Source organism: Thalia democratica, chromosome 3 (genome assembly GCF_965202585.1).
Source record: "Thalia democratica chromosome 3, ktThaDemo2.hap1.1, whole genome shotgun sequence".
NCBI lineage: Eukaryota > Metazoa > Chordata > Thaliacea > Salpida > Salpidae > Thalia > Thalia democratica.
In genome coordinates this window covers 70,784,780-70,804,448 of record NC_139167.1, presented here as the reverse complement: position 1 = coordinate 70,804,448, position 19,669 = coordinate 70,784,780, and the positions used below count along the sequence as shown (strand labels likewise).

The 19,669-nt window shown below is 24.9% G+C and overlaps 1 protein-coding gene across 1 annotated transcript; it reads left to right on the top strand.

The window, feature by feature from the left end:
- Window positions 1–11,207: 11,207 nt before the first annotated feature.
- On the top strand, window positions 11,208–12,877 carry LOC145831525 (general transcription factor IIE subunit 1-like). Its single transcript, XM_082938803.1, has one exon. The coding sequence runs from the start codon at window positions 11,220–11,222 to the stop codon at window positions 12,420–12,422; it is 1,203 nt and encodes a 400-aa protein (XP_082794929.1). The 5' UTR covers window positions 11,208–11,219; the 3' UTR covers window positions 12,423–12,877.
- Window positions 12,878–19,669: the final 6,792 nt, after the last annotated feature.

Below are 19,669 nucleotides of genomic sequence, written 5' to 3'. Positions count from 1 at the left end.
GTTAATGTAATATAAATATTTATTCAGTACATTTAAATAGGCCAACCTTCAAAAAGATCACATATTTCAGTTCAATTTCAAAGGAAAAGAAAAGGTTGATGTAAAAATTAATTAAAGTGTTTCAGTAGTAAAGTTGGTATGCCAATGAAATGATATTACAAAACTTGAAAAAAGTATTTGGTTTTTAAAAATAATTTAAACTATTTTTATGAAATTTTCATACTAAGTCTTATAGCTATATTTGATTATAAATAAGTAATATGTTAAGTTTGGTAAATAAAACTTGTTGAACATTTGACAAATTATTATAAGAACATTGATAGTTCCAATTTGCAATACAAGGTGGTTGCATTATTTTTGAGTTTCTTGAAAGAAGTTTAAGGAAAATAGTTTTTCATATACCTACTAACAATATTTGAGTATCTATAAAATTGCAAAAAAAATTGCTAAAAAATAGGATTTAGCACAACATGCGTATCTTACTAAACATGATGAAATCTTAAACTTATGGAAAATATTCCTACTTAAATGTTTCTGAGAAAATTTTAAAATGTTTTTTGATTTGAAAAACATCCTTGCATGGTTAAAATTTTAAACTGAACACATTTGAAAAACATATAGGGTTGCATTATCTTAAGAATAGATAAACAAATATAAAAAACTAGTTGCAAAATATTTAGTATTTATACCTTAGTACTTTAAGGGAATTTTCATTAAAATAGTTAACATTGACTTATAAAAACTCTTAAATAAAAGCTTTGTTAAGGCCACAAATAATTTTTTAAAGAAATTAAAAACATTAATTAATATTTGAGAAGTAGTTATTTTAGTCAAAAATTTCAAATTGGAAAATATGAACTGCAATTTTTTATTTTTTTATTTTCAATCTATTACAAATATATTTTTTTCCTTTATTTAAAAGTAATTAAAAACAATTCTACTGTAACAAATAAATATTTTATGATATAAAAAGTTATAAAAATGTTTAAAGTATAAAGAATTTCCACCACTGAATTGTATATTAGCAAGTTACTTTAAAGTTAAGACTGAAAATGTTAAAAAATGGCTAAAAAATGTAGGAAAATATATATTTTTGATAGAACAATCTTTTATTAATTTTATAAACATTAAAAATTGTTAATAAATGTGTTATTTATAAATTTTATTTGTTATTTGAACTTGGCTCTTTTACTAGAAGCTTTAAAACTATAAAATATTTTAACTTTAAACCTAATTAATTATTTTTGAACTAGGAAAACCATAAAAACCAACTATTAGCTAAGTTTATCATCTCTTAAAAGAGAATAACATCAAAAAAAAAAAACTATCCCCTTATATGTCTTTGGTTAACACTTTTAAAAGCATCTTAAACTTTAAGTGTTAGTAATATTTTAACTTTCACTTAATTTCTAAAAAAAATAACTGAAATCCATAATTATTTAGTTTTACTATCAAGAATGATTTTAATAATGTCCTGTTATAAAAAATAATATTAATTCACGTAAAATAAATAACAGTTTAAGAATTAACAGTAGATACAAATTGTGAATTAAAAAAAAATTGAACATAAATACTATCATGTGAAACAATACTTGGCAGGTGCATTTTGTTAAAAATGGTATAAATGAAGTACATTTATTGATCAAGTTAATTGAAAATTAATTAATCAAACTCATTGCTATTTCAGTAGTTTAAAAATAAACTACTACTTAAATAAGGTTTTAGTAATTAATTGTATACCATTTGCAACTAAAAGTGTATGAAATTTGATTACTCATTTTCTTTTTTATTTCATTTCACAATAGTTTTCAAAAGTACACAATACTAATAGTCAAAATACTTGTAAGTTATTTTTAAACTGTCTACTAGTAATTAATTTTCAAATTCAGTTATCACTTGAAAAAGAAACTTTAAGTATTTGTGAAAATGAAATAAAAAAGAAAATGGTTAGGCAGTATTCATACATATTAGTTGCAAATGGTATACAATTAATAACAAAAACCTTTCTACAGTAGAAGTTTATTTGTTACTAGTTGACAAGTTGTACTTTAACAATTAATTGCTATATTGAATAAAATAACAGTTATGTGGCCTTGACATAATGATATGCAGAAAACATAAAGCTGTGTTTTTCTAAATGGTTAAGATAAGAGAATTGAAAAAAAGTTGTTTAAAAGAGATGAGGCCTTAGGGGCTGCAGCATTTTTTCCAAATTGAATTTTTAATACTCAGCTAAAACGATAAATACTTTACAATAAAGCTACTAAATTTGTATGAATACCACATATATACAGTATTTAGTTTTTAGTCAAAATCTGGTATTTAAGGGCATAGGGGGGAGGGGGTAAACACCTCTTTTTGAAATTTGATCTTATCTTATATAGTTTTTACTAAGCTACAAGATGCTTTTTACATATTTGAAAAATTCAAAATAATTTTTGAGATACAGTCAGTCAAAATTGGAGGCAACAATAGGATCCTTACAAGAGGAGCAAACTAAAACGGCAAGTAACTAGAAATAACTAAAAATCTATCTCTCCTCCTACTTTTTTAGAGATAACTACCTCAAATTTTCAGGAAATGTTGCTTGCAATATTTATAAAATTCTGTCAGAACAAAATTAAAAAAAAAATTATAACATAAAAACAAAAAAAAAGTTTTTTTTTTGGTTTATTTTTTATATAAAACTTGATTTTTTTAATTTTTTAAAAATTCTTACAACAGAGTTTTCTAAATATATCAAGAAACATTTCCTGGAAGTTGGAGGTAGTTATCTCAAAAAACATAGGAGAGGATAGATTTTTAGTGAAGTAGTCTATTTTTGCTGTTTGAGTTTGCGCCTCCCATAAGGAACCTATTGTTGCCTCCAATTTTGACAGGCTTTATTTCAAAAATTATTTTGAATTTTTAAAATCTGTCAAAAGCATTTTGTAGCTTAGTAAAAACTATATAAAATAAGATCAAATTTGAAAAAAAGGTGTTTTAACCCCCCTATGCCCTTAAAGCAACTATATTGATATTGTTGAATTTTTTTTTAGCAATATCAATAAAAATTATTTGTAAAAAAAAGGAACTAAATAAATAATAAACTTTTATGGTCAAAAACTAAAACTAGCATGTTTGTTAATTTTTAGATAAATTAATTTTAGTTGCAAATTTAAAATTTTAAATAAAAATGCTTGGATAGTTTAAGGCCATAGGGGAGGTCCAACACTTTTTTATACAAAATTTAACTTTGGTTTTAATATGAAAGCAATAAGTACTAACTGCAATCCAGTTTTTATAGAATTCAAAATATCAACTAACTTTTGAGATATTCAATTTTTTGTAAAAAGTTTCCAAAACAAATGTACAGACCTCAAGTTTTTTGGAGTCAATTTTCTCAGATAGTTTAAAAATCACTAAAAATCTATCTTCTTCATTTTTCAAGCAATCTTTTTCAAAATTTCAGGAATTATTCCTTATATTAAAAGAAAAAAAAAACGTTACTTATAAATTTTAATAATTAAAAAAACAAAAACACTTTATGAAAAAATTAAAAAAAAAAGTCTTATTTTTTCAAAAAAAAATTACTCAAAATTTCAAAATCTAAATAAAGATATTTTGTTATGGTAAAAAGATTAAACTGTAAAAAAATGAAGAAAATTGATTGAAAAGTGTAGGATGAGATAGATTTTAAACAAAATAGTCTTTTTTTTGTTGTTTTAGTTTTCCCTTCCCATAAGGGAAAGCTATTATGGGGCCCAAATTTGACATGTCTCAAAAAATAATTTGAGTTTATAAAAAGATAAAAGGAGTTTTAAAGCTTAGAAAAAACTCTTGTAATAAGACAACTTGTATAAAACATGGCATACCCCTTTTATGACCTTAATGACTATCAAACTGACAATGTTTAAAATTGTTGTTCAAAAACTCAAGCAAAATATAAATTTTTAATTAAAAGTTATTTTTTATTAGTTTGCACTTAAACTCTCAAACTGAATTGCTTGTTTCTTAAATGTTTACTTTTAATATTAGCTTTCACTAAAGCAACTAATATTTTTTCATTACTATTATAAATAAGTTTAACGAAAAAGTTTATCTCCTTATGGCCTTAACTTGTAATGTTACTTAAAAGACAAAGATAATCATGTAATAAAATCAATTAGAATCACATTATTTGTTTTATTGTCCTAAAAAATAAAAAATATCCTAGAAGTATTTCAACAAAAGATAGATAAATAAACAATATTTAAAATTTAAAAACAAATTACAATCTTGTTAAGTTTTAATCTAAATTTAAAATTTGCCCTAACAGTCACCTTGGTCTAGATTAAAAAAGTAACTTAAGTAAGTAATTGTCATAATGCACACAGTGTTTGAAGATTTAAAAAAAATTGTCTGTATTATATCAAGTTTTGTTACTTATATTTTTAAATTTAACTGCTGTAGTGCATTGAAAGTTAACAATTTAAAAATGTTTAAGTAAATGTTTATTTTCATAAATAAAACATCAATAATCTTGCATTGACTTAATTTTTTGTAAGTGATAGGTTTAAAGCTTGAAATAGTAGTTAAATTAAATATAGCATTTTGATTTTCACACTGATTAAATAAATGTATATGCCAATTCAAAAATAACCCAGATTAAAATAATATCTACTGATGCATACATAAATCACTTTACAATGTCCATCCTACTCTTATTTTGTGACATGTTCAAGTTAATTCAACAGTGAGCTAGGTTCAGTACATTTGAATGTTTAACAGAAATATTTATAAATAGAAAAAATATTGAATCAACTGAAATTGTGTTCTACTTTTTATGCATGTACCAACATATAAGTCTTGATGGTTAATATTATGATTACCATTCTATATGTTTTTCAGTTTTCTTTGGCCATAAGAGAGGTTAACTACTGAAAATAAAAGTTGCTTTTTTTTTAAATACTAGCCTTATTGGCTTGAACCCTTTTAAATTTTTTAGTTACTTGTGAGATAAAGCTATCAAAAAATTCAATAGATTCCTTTAAAAAAGTATGAACTGAAATTAGGCAAAGTATTTCTTAAAAAACAATCTCTTTTTAAAATACTCTTTTTATTGTTTCTTGTATGTAACAAATAATTTCTTTCAAAACAAATTTTTAACTTTTTAAACAAATGTAAATTTTTGAATTTTGTCAATAAGTTTTCGATTTTATATTCTACTTAAAAGCTGTGTACCATATTGCAAGGAAAAGCTTCTTTAAAAAAAGCCGGAGAGGATTTTATCAAGTCTTTTCAAACTTCCAAAAAAAAGTTAACCATGAGTTTTTTTTTATAAGTGTAAATCTGAAAATTTACAAAACTGACAATATCTTCTAAGTTCATTGATTTTTCTGTTTTATAAACATTATCTTTTAGTATATAATAAAGCTTTCAAAAAAAATAAGTTTTAAAATAAAAATCAACAGCTCTTATGCCCATCTCTAAACATTTTTTGTAAAAGAAACACACTTTAGGTTTTGTTTAACAATTTAAGGTTTAAGTAAATTTATGGAAAAGGTATTTAGTTATTTATAAACTAAAAGTTACAGTTGTTCAATGTTATGTTTTTTATTTAAAATACAAATATAGTTTAAAAATATAGGCATTAATGTTTATTTTTTGATAGAATATTTTTTATTTTTTAATAAAATATATTAAATTGTTCAAATTAAAGAATTATTTAGTATTTAATCAAATAGTTTACATACTATTTTGTAGTGAGTAATATAGTAAAAAAAAACTAAATCTCAAAAAGTTGTAAAATCCAGTTAATTATAAAGCTTGTAAATTTTTAAACTTTATTTATGTTATGCATTAGAAAGATAGTATAATGAGAATAATGAGACATCTAAAGTAGAACTAATATTTATGATCAGTAAAAAATGAAATATTAAAAAAATTATACACTGCTTTTTATTATTTGCTGTTATGAAGAATAATATAAGTTTTAACTAAAAGACTGCAGAATTAAACAGAAAATATAATATGAAAAATTATACTTTCCATATTTTTTGTTGTTTAGAACTCTTAATAAATAAAGTTTTAGACCTCAGATAAATAACAGAGGTTTGCCTAAATTTCTGTTGTTGTGTTTTAGGTTTAAACTACTAAAAATGTCTTAAAAACTAAACACCAATTTTGAAAGTATTAGTTTTAATTTTAATTTATTAATTTTTGAAAAAATAATATTTCACTCTATTAGACAGGGGTGCCAAAAAACCTGGAAAAACATGTAATTTGAGAATTTAAAAAGAACCTTGAATTTTAAACCATTTTTATTTGTAGAACTATGAAATTTAAATTAGATACAAAAAAATTATCAAAATAAAGATGTATTATTTAGAATTTTTAAAATTTAAAAACACATTTAAAGTAGCATTGCAGTGTTTCACAATATTTTTATAAGTCAGTTTTGCACATTTAGTATAGTTATGTACTAAAAATGAACTAATATATTTTTATTTTAAAAAACCTTAAAGAAATACAGAAAACCAGGAAAACAAATAAGTAAAAAGAAAAAAGTTTAGTAACCCTGATTAAATTTCTTTAGTTGAGATTTAATTCTTCAACACAATTAATTTTACAATAGTACCTATAATGTCCTTGGAGGTTTAAAGCTTTTAAAAAATGCTTCAATATGAAAACAAAAATATCCTTTAAAAAATTAAAATAAATGTTTAGTTTTAGAAACATACTAAATTTTCTAAAAAGTTTCAAACTAACATATTTATATATTTATATATAGTTGAGTAAAACTTTAAAACTGTAAAAACTGTTGAAAGATATATTTTTTGACTACAATTTGACTTCTTGTTTACCTTAAGTAATTTTGTACATAAAACTGTAAAATTATTATTTAAAAAGTTTTCAGATACAATATGTTTTAATTGTTAAAATATTTCCATTGTTTTCTTAGTTTTATTTTAAGTTACAAAAGTTTTTAAGGTATTGGTTACTTTTTAATTTAACATTGCCACAAACAAAGTGTAAAATATATTTGGTCAATTAAACAGCTAAGTTACAAGACATACAAAAACCCAATTAGATGATCATACTCAAGCATTTACATAAAATTTTAAATTGTCATTAGTTTAGTTTTTTTAAGGTTTATTTAAATGTTTGAAATAAAAATATTTATGGTATAAAATATTATATAAATTAAATTTTTAAGGTCATGTAATGGCACATAACTTTTTTTTTTTAATTGAAAACAAATAGTTTTAAACAAAATAATAAAAATATTTTGAAATAATTGTAAGTATATAAATAAATGAAAATAATAATATAAATAATAGCATGAAATTTTTATATAAATAATATGTTAAATAGAGTAGTTTAAAATAGCAAAAAAAAAACTTATACATTTATCTTATACAACTGATTGTTACTTGGTTTAGTTGAGGACAATTTGGGGTGAGTTAATCACTAAAATTTTATTAAAAAAAAGAGCAACAACAGTTGCTTTTTTAAATTTTAATTAGCTTAGATGTATAAGCAAAAAAGCTTGGAGTTGAATAGACTCTAATAGAAGGTATAAAGCAATTAAAAAAAAAAAAAAACAAAAAATTCTCTTAAAACAGTTTTATGTAATGATTTTTAAAGTTTTATTATGTTATCTTTAAACAGTTATTAAGATTATATATATTTTTTAATAATCAACAAAAATCATTTTTTTATTGATTTTGAGGTTTTTATTTGAAACTTTGAACTCTTATTATTGCAAAAAACATTTCCCAAAAATTTCAGATGGAAAAAAATACAAACCATATCTTTATAAAGTTTTTCTAGCAAAAAATTAGCTGTTTAAATTTTTTTCCTTTTTGTATTAAAGCTTTTTTAGTTACTAATACTGTTTTATTATATAATTAGTTTTGTTTTACTTAATTTAAGCTTTCTAATAAGGACCAGCATTTGTTAGTTTTTTCCCTTACAGACTTAATAAGCAACTATAGAAATAGAAGGACTTTAGAACTTTTATAGTCTGAAATGTATAATTTTAAACAAATGTCTTGTAGGAATAATGTGGCCACTGCACTTTTAAATGTCTTAATTAACTTGAAAAAGTCACATAAAACATCTTCAAAAAATCTCTATGTTGCTTTATGGTCATTATTGTTATTTAAGATGTTGATTATAATTTATGAAATTAAGGGCATAGGGGGGGTAAACACCCTTTTTTGGTTTTTGATCTTATTTTATATAGTTTTTACTAAGCTACAAGATGCTTTTTACAGATTTAAAAAATTCAAAATAATTTTTGAGATATAGCCAGTCAAAGTCGGAGCCGACAATAGGTTCCTTTTGGGAGGCGCAAACTAAACAGCAAAAATAGACTGTTTCACTAAAAATCTATCTTCTCCTACGTTTTTTGAGATAACTACCTCAAACTTTCAGGAAATGTTGATATATTTAGAAAATTCTGTCGGAAGAAATTGAAAAAAAAATTAAAATCAAAAAAATTATATAAAAAATAAACAAAAAAAAACTTTTTTTTTTGTTTTTTTATTATAAAATTTTTTTTTAATAATTATTTTTAAATTCTGTTCTGACAGAATTTTTTAAATATTGCAAGGAACATTTCCTGAAAATTTGAGGTAGTTATCTCAAAAAACGTAGGAGAAGATAGATTTTTAGTGAAACAGTCTATTTTTGCCGTTTTAGTTTGCTCCTCTCATAAGGATCCTATTGTTGCCTCTGACTTTGACCAGCTATATCTCAAAAATTATTTAGAATTTTTTAATTCTGTAAAAAGCATCTTGTAGCTTAGTAAAAACTATATAAAATAAAATCAAAAACCAAAAAGGGTGTTTACCCCCCCTATGCCCTTAACGCTTCTTGACAGTTAACTATTTATTTATACCTATAAGTTTTAATTTATATAGATAAAAATACTAATACATTAATACTTAATAATTTAATACTAAATAAAAATTATTATTACAAAAATACACACTGAATAATTATTAGATAATGATATAAGATACAGAATAACTCACTTTTTTTTCTGCTTGTGTGGACCATTTTATGGTGATCTATTACTAATAAACAAAATATTCCTGAAGCAAAATAAGATTAAACTTTTTAAGCATTCAATAGACCTAAGATGTCTTTATTTAAGATATGATCTACTGAAAAGCTGCCACTGCACTTTGTTAAAATACTTTTGCCCATGGCAAATACTTAAAATTATGTGAACTAAATGCTTTAAACTACATTATTTGTTCACCAGCACTTACTCAAAAAAGTAAACTTCACTCAATAATAAAAAACTAAGGTATTGAACTGAAATACTGTCACTAATATACCTCTTTTAAAAGTGAGCAGATTGACTAGTTTAAGAAAGTTGTACTTTATAAAAAACCTGTGAATTTATTTCAGTTTTTTAGATAAAACATTTGTAAATATTTGCTATTTGTAGATTTGATTATTGAGTTATTTGTATTTGTAAATAGGTTAAACTCTTAAATATCATTAAGTATTAATTTTGTAGGCATGAAGTATACTTTTTTTATACTTTGTTTTTAGTTACTTAACTAAGTTTTACAGACAATTAATTAATTTTTGTAAAATTTTAAGAACACTGGGTTAGCAACAAAATGTCTTTGCTCAACTTCATTGTAATTTAATAATTTTTTTAAAGCTTTTAGGACTCATTACAATTTTTTAAACTTGAGTAAAGTATTATTTTTTTTTATAGAATTTTAACACACAAAATTTCTTTTTAAGTTCGGACCCTGTGTCTAATTCTCCATTTATAAGTTGATTTTGTTTTTATTGAATTTTGTGAAATGTTTATTTGAACAGCATGGTTCATATGGGGTTGCCAAAAAACCTGGAATTTAATAATTTTGGCAAAAAACTTGGAATTTTAAGCAACGATATATATAAGAAATAAAGTTTTTTGATGATGAAAAAAATATGTCATAGGGATAAAAAATTGTTGTCATCATCAAAAATTTTTTTATTAAAACACACATATAAAATAGCTTTATAGTATCTTATCAATGTTGCTTTACTATTCAACACAGTTTTTTACCTAAAACTTATTTTTAAAACTAAAAATAGACCCAAAAACGTGTACTTTAAAAAACCTAGAAGAAATCCAGAAATCCTGGAGAACATTTGCAAAATAATGTGGTAACACTGGAGTAATAGTAGTTTCAAACTTACTTTGTTGCCTTTTATAATTATTTACTACTTAGATTTAGCAGTGCTATTTTTTCAAGGTTTATTAGATAAAAATATCATAGCTTGTAATAAAGACCGTACTAAGAACCTTCAGAACAAGAATTATCCATATACGTATATGTACCATAAGTACTACTGTAGTATTAAGTTGTTAAGTTAATTGAAACTATAAAATATTTGTATGTCTAAAATAGTCACAAATAATTTGTTTAACAATGTCATATTATGTTATAATAATTAGAACAAGGCTAATAAACTGCTTTCAAAATAACCATTAGGGTAATTAGGTACAAAGAGTTATACCATTAGAGTCTAAAATAATTGAATAATTTATAACATTTGTTCTTAGATTTGTGATGGTCACCATGTTAGTGAGATGTCCAGTCTGTTGTAGATATACAATTATTATATATGTACTTTTAAAATCCCTAACAACCCAAGTTTTTGTAATGAGCTTGAAGAAAAATTATTTTATATACTGGTTGAAAAATTAAGTTGTTAAAAAGTAAATGAATCCCAAACAGTCTCAAACAAAAGCAGTCTTATCTAAAAATGAATATTTGCTCAAGTACTTATTATTATTTGTAATTTAACATGTTAGAAGTTTTATATGGACTAAATAGTTGACACTATACTTCTTGCACATAAAATTCTAACAAATTTTAAAGTATTTTTCTTAACAGCTTTAGTGTGCTCAGTTTCACAACTGAGACTACAACCAGGTTGGTAAAATACTTAATGTTTAAACACAGCAGATGTTTTTGAATCACATAAGTTTGAACTATCATTATTGAATATCTTGCTTTTGAGCTTGAATTAAAGTGTTTGAAATGTATATGAACTAAAATAAATGGACCTTAATATGACTACTTGTTACTCTTTTTTTTACTAATAATAATTTTAAAAGCAATTTATAATTAAGCAGTTTTTAAATTTATATACTTTTAACAACCTTCATGATAGTTGATGCTTGCATAAAAGTTCATATTTGGTGCTTTACAGAACATTTTTAATCATAAATAAACATGAACCACCCTACTGTGCCAGACTCCCTCCAAAGGCTTGTGCGCTTTGCGGTCAACGGATTCTATGAAATTGAGCACATAATTGTCGTAGACTTGCTGATAATAAACAGGTGCCTGAAGGAGGAGGACATTCAAAAACTGTTGAAGTTTGACAAGAAAAAGTTGAGGACCATTCTTGGCCTGCTGAAGTCAGATAGGTTCTTGAACGTCCGCGTTGAGATCGAGACCCTGCCCAACGACAAGGTGTCCAGGCACAACTGCTACTTCATCAACTACAGGAACATAGCCAACATCATCAAGTACAAGCTGCACAGGATCCAGAAGCAGATCGAGAGTGAGGAGAGACACAAGACCAATCAGGCTTCCTACAAGTGCTCCACGTGCGAGAAAACCTACACTGAGTTGGATATTGGATCATTGTACGATCCCTTTCAGGAAGGCCTCATCTGTTCGTTCTGCCGAGGTTTGGTTGAAGAAGAGGAGAGCTTGAATAAAGCGGGAGAAGATGACAAGCCGTCCCAAGCCCTTTTCAACGAGCAGACAGAAATTTTGTACAAGTTGTTAAAGAGCTGTGAGTCGTTGAAAATGTCTGACGAGGTTCTCGAGCCCAAGCCTGTTGTTGTCAACCACGCTGCCAAGAACACCGTTGACTTTAGCAAGAAGCGCAAGAAGAACAAGACGGAGCCCAACTGGGCAAGCAGGAAGAGCACAAGTCACCTGGACGGCGAGCAGAGCATAATGATAAACTACACCGATGATCAGCCTGACATGACAACGAGCTCCAAGGAAATGCCCTCGTGGGTGAGTCAGAGCACCATAAAGACAAACAACAACATGGACTTCTACTCCGGCCCGATTGACAGCAAGGCTGAGGAGGAAAAAGAGGCTGATGAAGTTAACACAGCAGCCGCAAACAGTGACATCATGAACACTATTCTCCTAACCGAACGCTCTGCTCCCAAGTTTGCTCCCACGCAACACTCGACGCAGCAGTCCAACGCTTCTTCCCCCGCAGAGCAGTTTGAGGATTCATCAGACGACGACCTCGAGGATGTTGAGGAGATGGTGAGCGTGGGAGGCAGAAGTTACACCTACGACGAAGTTGCTGGCAGGGGCAAGGAGCTGGTCAACCTGATGACGGAAGAGGAGAAGCGGCACTACATTGAGGTGGGCAGGCAGCGGTACGAGGAGGATGACTACTGATGGCAGTGTTTGTGAAGAACCTGAGACTTATGACTGAACATTATAAGTGAAAGACCTTGAGTTTTTTGATATTTGAGAATTGTTTCTATTTGAGTGACCTTGTTTTTGTAAAAGCAACTAAAAATTTTCCTATTTATTCTTAGTGTAAAGTAATATTTTTAGAAATTTACAACTTACAATTTTGTAGTTTAAAATGTTTTAAAAAAATGAATGTTGTTGAAGTTTAAAAAATATTTAAGAGACTTTAGTTTGATTTAAATTTGTTTAATATTTGTACAATAGATACCTTGTTATTGATAGAAGTAATAAGTTTTGCTGATTATAACAGTTTTTTTTTTCTATATTTTGCTTTTGACATTGAGCAGTATTTAAACTCATGAATGTTTAAATTAAGCAATATTTAAGAGATTTAAAGTTTATCGATGAATGTACAATATTTATTGGTAAAAAACTTGCTGCAACATAATAAAGTATTTGCTTCTTGGTCAAAAAAGAGTTCTATATTTAAATTTATTTGATAATTTAAGAACGTTTAAAAAACTAAGACCTTTTTAATTTAGCACAACATTTGTCAGTTAAAGGTCAAAAAATTGCTTTTGTAAAAAAAAAAATTACTAGTGTTAAAAGACAAATTTTCAATTTCAGTTATATTGTATTTTTTAATTTAATATTTTATATTTTATTTTAATATTATAACTTGACATTTTAAGAGTTTTTTTAATAACCTAACAAAATACAAATTTTTATTTATGATTAGTTCCAGTTCTAAAGTATCGAATTTATTATATTTTAACATTTTTTCAGCAGATTTTAATCATATTATTGTCTATCAAAAACTGAGGTTGATAGGATCCATAGTAAATTGTGAGCTTTCACAGCTTTTCACGTTCAATTTAATTTGAAGAGTGTAATAACTTATCTGCACTTAAAACAAGCGTTTATACCTGTATGCTTTAAAAACCACTTGCCAGTAGGTTGTCATAAAATATTGAAAATCGCCAAAGAAATTAATATTGTACTTGTTGACAACAACAGTTCATTCAATCTGTGGAGGTATGGTTAGCTGTTCAACTTATAAAAAGTCTAAAACATTAGTTGAATAGATGTCGATTATTAATCTTTGGAAACAAAGCTATCACCTTCTTATAAAAATGTACAAATAAGATGGGTAGGAGTTATTAGAAAATAAATACTTTGTTTATACAAGACATACCAGCAGAGTTTTGAAGTTGTATATAAGATACGTAAAATTGGTATGTTAGCCGTGTCCACTCAATCTTTGAAGGAATATAAGCTTTTTGATTTCCAGCTGCACATTTTAAATTATTATCCTACTTTGTACGCGAGCTAAGTTAGTAACTCAATCATCCGAATCTAATCAATCTTTTTAGATGAAAAAATCATGGTTGGTGCTGTTTAAGCTAAGTTTTTTCTAACAGATGAATTCTAAGATATTTTTATAAACAGACTGAAGAATAGTGCACTTCTATCTCATATGTAACAAAATAACTTGAACATGTGAGTTTCGTACCAGTGAAGTTATCTTGTCATTAGCTTCTTTATTTTGTTCATACATTCATCTGTGTAATGCGAAGCAGCACGGTAAATGACTGTTATTCGATTATATTTCTGGTCATTAAATTATTGGAAATTGAATGGTTTATTAGTAAACTACATCTTGTAAAACGTCGAGGTGAAAAAATTACTAAAAGCTTAGGCAAGGCACAGCTGAGCGAAAATTGTGAGTACATACAAAAGTGCTGGAAAATTGCCTTCATCCATTGAAACTGATCAAAACCGTCGGCTGTTTAATCCGAAGGAGTCAAAATGAACTGACCAAACGTGCTTCTACAGACTGCAATGGCAATCATCAGCGCTTGTGTTCACTAATCGTTTTCATTGTCGATGCTGTTCAACTGCTTGCAAGTAAATAGCTGTTACTTAATTTCACTTCCACTTGACTTTTAAATGTTTGTGAGTTTGTTTTTATTTGAACTGAGTTTTTTGGCTGTTTAAAACTTATGTTGTTCACAAATTTTAGTTTTTAAAAGATTATTTATGTAACTTTAAATAAGTTCGTCTAATCTGTAAGTTTAAATTAAAGAATTTTGTGTTTTATAAATGTTTACTGACATAACTTTGTTTTTTTCTTCACAACTTATAATAATTTTATTAGAATTTGCTATATAAAAGTTTTTATTTTACTGCTACTAAAAAACTCTTACAGTTAGACAAAATGTTCAGTTAAAACTTATTAATCAAAATTAATAAAAAAAAATTAGTTATGTCAAAAAAATTTGTTTTTCAATCTAAGAAAATTTAATCATAATTTACCTAAATAAAAAACTGTAAAGTAGTTGACGTTTTTTGACTAAATTTATATGTTTGTATTTAATAATTCAACATTTTCTATTGGTCAATAATCATTTATAATATATAAAAACAAGCCTGTGTCAGTTAAAATTTTATTAATATCTTTATATTATTAAGTTTATAAGTATACTCATATATAACCAAGTTTGAGTCTTTTAAACAATATGCTAAGTAACATTATTTTTTAACATTTAATTTTTAAACGCTTTTATCTAATATTGTAACTCTCCTAATGCACGTTTATTTTTACTTACATGTTTCACATAAAACTATTAATAGATAAAAATCTTTAAAAATTTAAAAAATTTAAACATACTGTTCTATACATGACTTAAGTTTATTTTTTTTTAACATTTTTAGTTTTTGTTTTAAGGTATAAGTTTTCTACACAAAGTTAATAACAGTTTTTACTTTACTTTGTTTTACTCGATCTTTTTTGTTTTGCAGTTTTCGTTCATTATCTTTTAAACTGTGCACGTTTTTGTGTTCTCACCATTGAAAAAAATAAACCTGATTCTTCATAAATATTTTATTTAAACAGTTTTTTGCTGAGTTATTTTTGATGTTTTTTTAATACTTAAACTGCTTAAAGTTTTTTTTCTGTAAACAAGTTTTATAATAATATCTACCTTTATTAAATAATACAGCGAAGCTATTTATATTTGAAACAACTACAACAAATGCTTTTATCAATTTTATATGTTTTTTTTGATGCTAAATCTTTTTTTTTGAGTGATATTTTTTAATAACACTAACTTACACAATTTAAACATATTGTTACTAACACACATAAAATTATGTGTACTGAAAATAAGTTTTACCAAAGTTTTAACACATTATTTTTATTTTTTTAAAGTTTGTTTGCAGTTTTCATTTTAAAATTTCAAACTTTTTTATCAAGTTCCCGTTATTAAAATCAATGACATTGTCAACTTTTATTTTCATATAAAAATTAATTTATAAATGGTAACAACATTTTATTTTATTCATTTTAAGAGAACAAAAACCACCAATTAATAACAAAAAATAACAATTAAAGAAAACCAAAAACAAGAACAAATAAAACAAAAAATAAGTTGACTGGTACATTAATTGTTTTTAGAAAAGGCTAACTAAAATTATTCAATTTTATTTGAAACGTCAAGATGTGTTTTTTGTGTGATTCTTTTAAATTTTTGCTTTGTTCTTTATTTCGTTTTGATGATATGTGCTAAACACTGAAAATAAGTAAACAATTCGGAAATTAGTTGTTTTTTATATTATGAATAGAAAATGGCAGTATATATCTCAACAAGAAAAAATAACTATTTTATATCATGAAAAAAAATCATATGAGTATGAAACTTAAGACGTTCATAATAAAGGTTAAATTCAAAAATTTCTAGTTTACCGAACGTTAAAAAAAGCGCTCAAAGTGTTTGGTCCAAGGATCTGGTGCACGAGAAACTTTCGGTTATCGAGTCGCACATCAATTTGATACCCTTTAACGTTTTGTCCATTTAATATATTTTGATATTGAAAAAAAAATCTTGTGAATTTATATTTTACCCTTTATTCATCAACGGTTTAATAAAAATCTCTTACAGATTTTAAAGTATGTACCTTTGTGTAAGGTCCTTTAAAATTTCAAATTTAAGTTTAAAGTTTCAAAACTTGATATACTTATACTAGTAATCTAGTTTGCATTAAGGTTTTTAACCTATAGTATTGATTTAACTGTGATTCTAATTGTTTTCTTCTTTAGTTTCAAAAAGTATGCATAGATCAATCTTATTTTGTAACCTATTAGTTATTTTTTCATAAATATATCAGTTTTATTGAATTAAAAGTAGATGAAAATATTATTAAAGTTATTAGAGTAGGCGATAATTGTTTTATTTATACTTTTAAATACAGTACTTAATTTTACATATTTAGAACAAGATTTTTATTCAGTTTTGATATTTTTAGTATTAGTCAAATAAAAAACAGGATTTTTTTTGAAGTTTATGAATACTAAAAAGAATTAAATAATATTTTGTAGTAAGATTTATTTGCAAAGTCAGTACTTGAGCCAATGTCATGTCATTATTATTTTGGATATTGTATTGATATATAACTTCAAGTTGTTCTAATAAAATAGATTTCTTATAAGTTTTTTTTTAGTTTACTTTTAGTTATCTGAGGTTAGAGATAATTTTTTCTTAAACAATTTTAATTTAAACTTTTTAATCAGAATGTACATAAAATGTATGTAATAGTTTTAGGCTAAAAAGTCATTTTACAGAATTGGAAAGCACTAAGTTTCAGAATTTATTACTTAAATGTCAGCAGGCAGTGATCTGCAGGTAGTTTTTTGTTTCATTTAACTCATTGCAATTTTTAAAGATTTTTTTTTTTCAAAGTTTTGTGTAATCTTAAAAACAACTAACACTGATTAAGTCTCAAATAGCTTTTTATAAGCACAGTCTGACTCTTAAAAGCTGCCGGTTCTTGGTTTAAATGATTAATGAACTTGGTTTTGAAACTTCATAGACACCTAACAGTTTAATGATATAATGATTACCTAGCAGGAGAATAATCACTATATATTTTTCAATTGTTCAGGTAGTCACTGTATATTTGAAAAAAATCTCTTTGTAAAAATATCACATTATTAATGATTCATAAACTTTTTCAAGTTCTAAAACTCAATATTCTCATCTAGATTCGGCTGAACTACCAAGAAAAATATTGGCCTGATTTACTCATACAGGTTTAAATGGTTAAAAGTTGAATTGAAATAAAGAGTTAATCTGAGAATTTTTATACAGATCAAGTTCAAAGATAAAGTCCATCGAAGAATCGAATCTGGTTTTGAGGAAGGTAGAAGTACCATTAGTATTTGTGTTTTTTGTATTTAAGATCTAAAATATGTATGTTTAACCTTAAATATTTACAAAACTAGTAAATTTTTTTATCTACTAAAGTTATTTTGGCAAGTTAAAAGTCAAAAATTTATGCACAAGGTATTAAATATTACTGTTCTTTCATAATAAAGGAATTCATACACTTATTTATGCTAAAAATAAATAGATGACTGCAAAATGTGAGGTTGTTGAAAAAAATTTTACAGACAATTAAAAAATAAAAAATCGAAGATCATTGTTAATTAACAATTAGCTTAAACAGTCTGTAATTTTAATATGAACGAAATAGTTATTTCATAGATTGTAATAGCTACTTATATTGTATAAATTATCTGTTTTAAAGTTTAATACAAATTGTTGAATATCAATGGGAACCGATAATTTCTATCCTGAGATCAATTCTACTCCGATAATTTCTAACCTGATCATTTCTAACCATATCACTTCTAACCCGATCATTTCTAACCCGATCGCTTCTAACCCAATAACTTCTAGCCCGATTACTTCTATCTCTATCAATTTAACCTAATCATATCTAACCCGATCATTTTAACCCGATTATTTCTAATTCAATCAGCAGTTTATTTTTATTTTTAGGTTTCTATAATCAGAATTTAATTTTAAAACAATCTAAATTTCACAAAGTGTTCTTTTGTTACAAAGTCTGTTTAAAACAAAACTTAGTGTTCATATTGTTCTGCTTAAAATATAATTTTAATAAAAAATTAATTTCAGCTTATTATACTTTTAACTTATTTTCTGTATTTTGACTATTTTCTTTATACCAATCTGTTTAAATTGAATTTTTTTCTATTTAAACAGATTGAAATAAAGAAAATTTCAATCACTCTAGTGTAAGGAGAAATTAAGGATTTGTTTCTTAACAATTTTATCTTAATAAATTCACTGACTAAAAAAATATTTCTGTTAAACATTGAAATAAAATTAAATTATTTTTATATATGCTACGCAAACTATGAACTTCAAGGGTATATATATGTTGTTTTAATTTCCGTAACATTAGAAAATTTTTGTTACTAATCTATATTTTTTTTAGAACTAAACAAAACTATCCTGATTTGTCAATAGAACTTAGAGTTTATTTAATTTTTTCACTAAGAAACAAGACCCTGAATAAAGACAAAAACTTAAAAAAATGATTTTTTTTGAAGTAATACACTTTATAAATCACTTTGAAAGGTTCAAGGTTGAACTAAAGGATAATTTATTAAACGATAAAATAATTCAATAGAGTTTACATAAGATGAACAGGAACTTTTTGTTTTTTTAATTACTTATAAACATTAGATTAGTATTTATAATTTATCTGAGTAGTTATTTATCTTTTTTCGAGTATATTAACTATGGTTCAATAGCATTGTTTTAGTCAAGTTTTTAGAAAATTCTAATATTTATATATATATTTTTCTGTTTGTAGTTTGTTAGTGTATATAAACAGTTTCATAATCTAAATTTTATCTGTGTAAATAAAATTGTTAGTCTCTAAATATATTTTTTCCAGAAACAAAGATACTTAAATATTGAATTCATGAGCTGAAACCACTAATAAGATTAAAAATTAGTAATAGGTTGACTTTTTTTATGATTATTAAGGTTATTTTTTTTCTTATTTATTTTATTATTATTTATCTATTTATTTTTATTCAAAGAAAAAACTTGTTTACTGTTTTAAGTGTTTTTATGTGTTTATTTACATGATTGTTTTGGTATAGTTAAACTTCAATGTTTAGACATTTATTCAAGGTTGCAAAAACTGATTGTTTTAATTAAAAGGATAGATATATTTTAAATTTTTTATTTAGTTTAAGCAATATTTTTTATGGCTACATCTTTATTTTACTGTTTATTTTTTGAATATTCTAGCTTTATTTTAAGTATTTATTGTTTTTTTTTTGATGCCATAGCTTTAATTTATTTTTGCTTTTTTTTTATATAGGTTCAAATAAGTTGACAGTAGAGTCTAAA

Bases quoted from the DNA above. Each gene is read 5' to 3' on its own strand.
- LOC145831525 (XM_082938803.1), top strand. From the start codon at position 11,220: ATGAACCACCCTACTGTGCCAGACTCCCTCCAAAGGCTTGTGCGCTTT.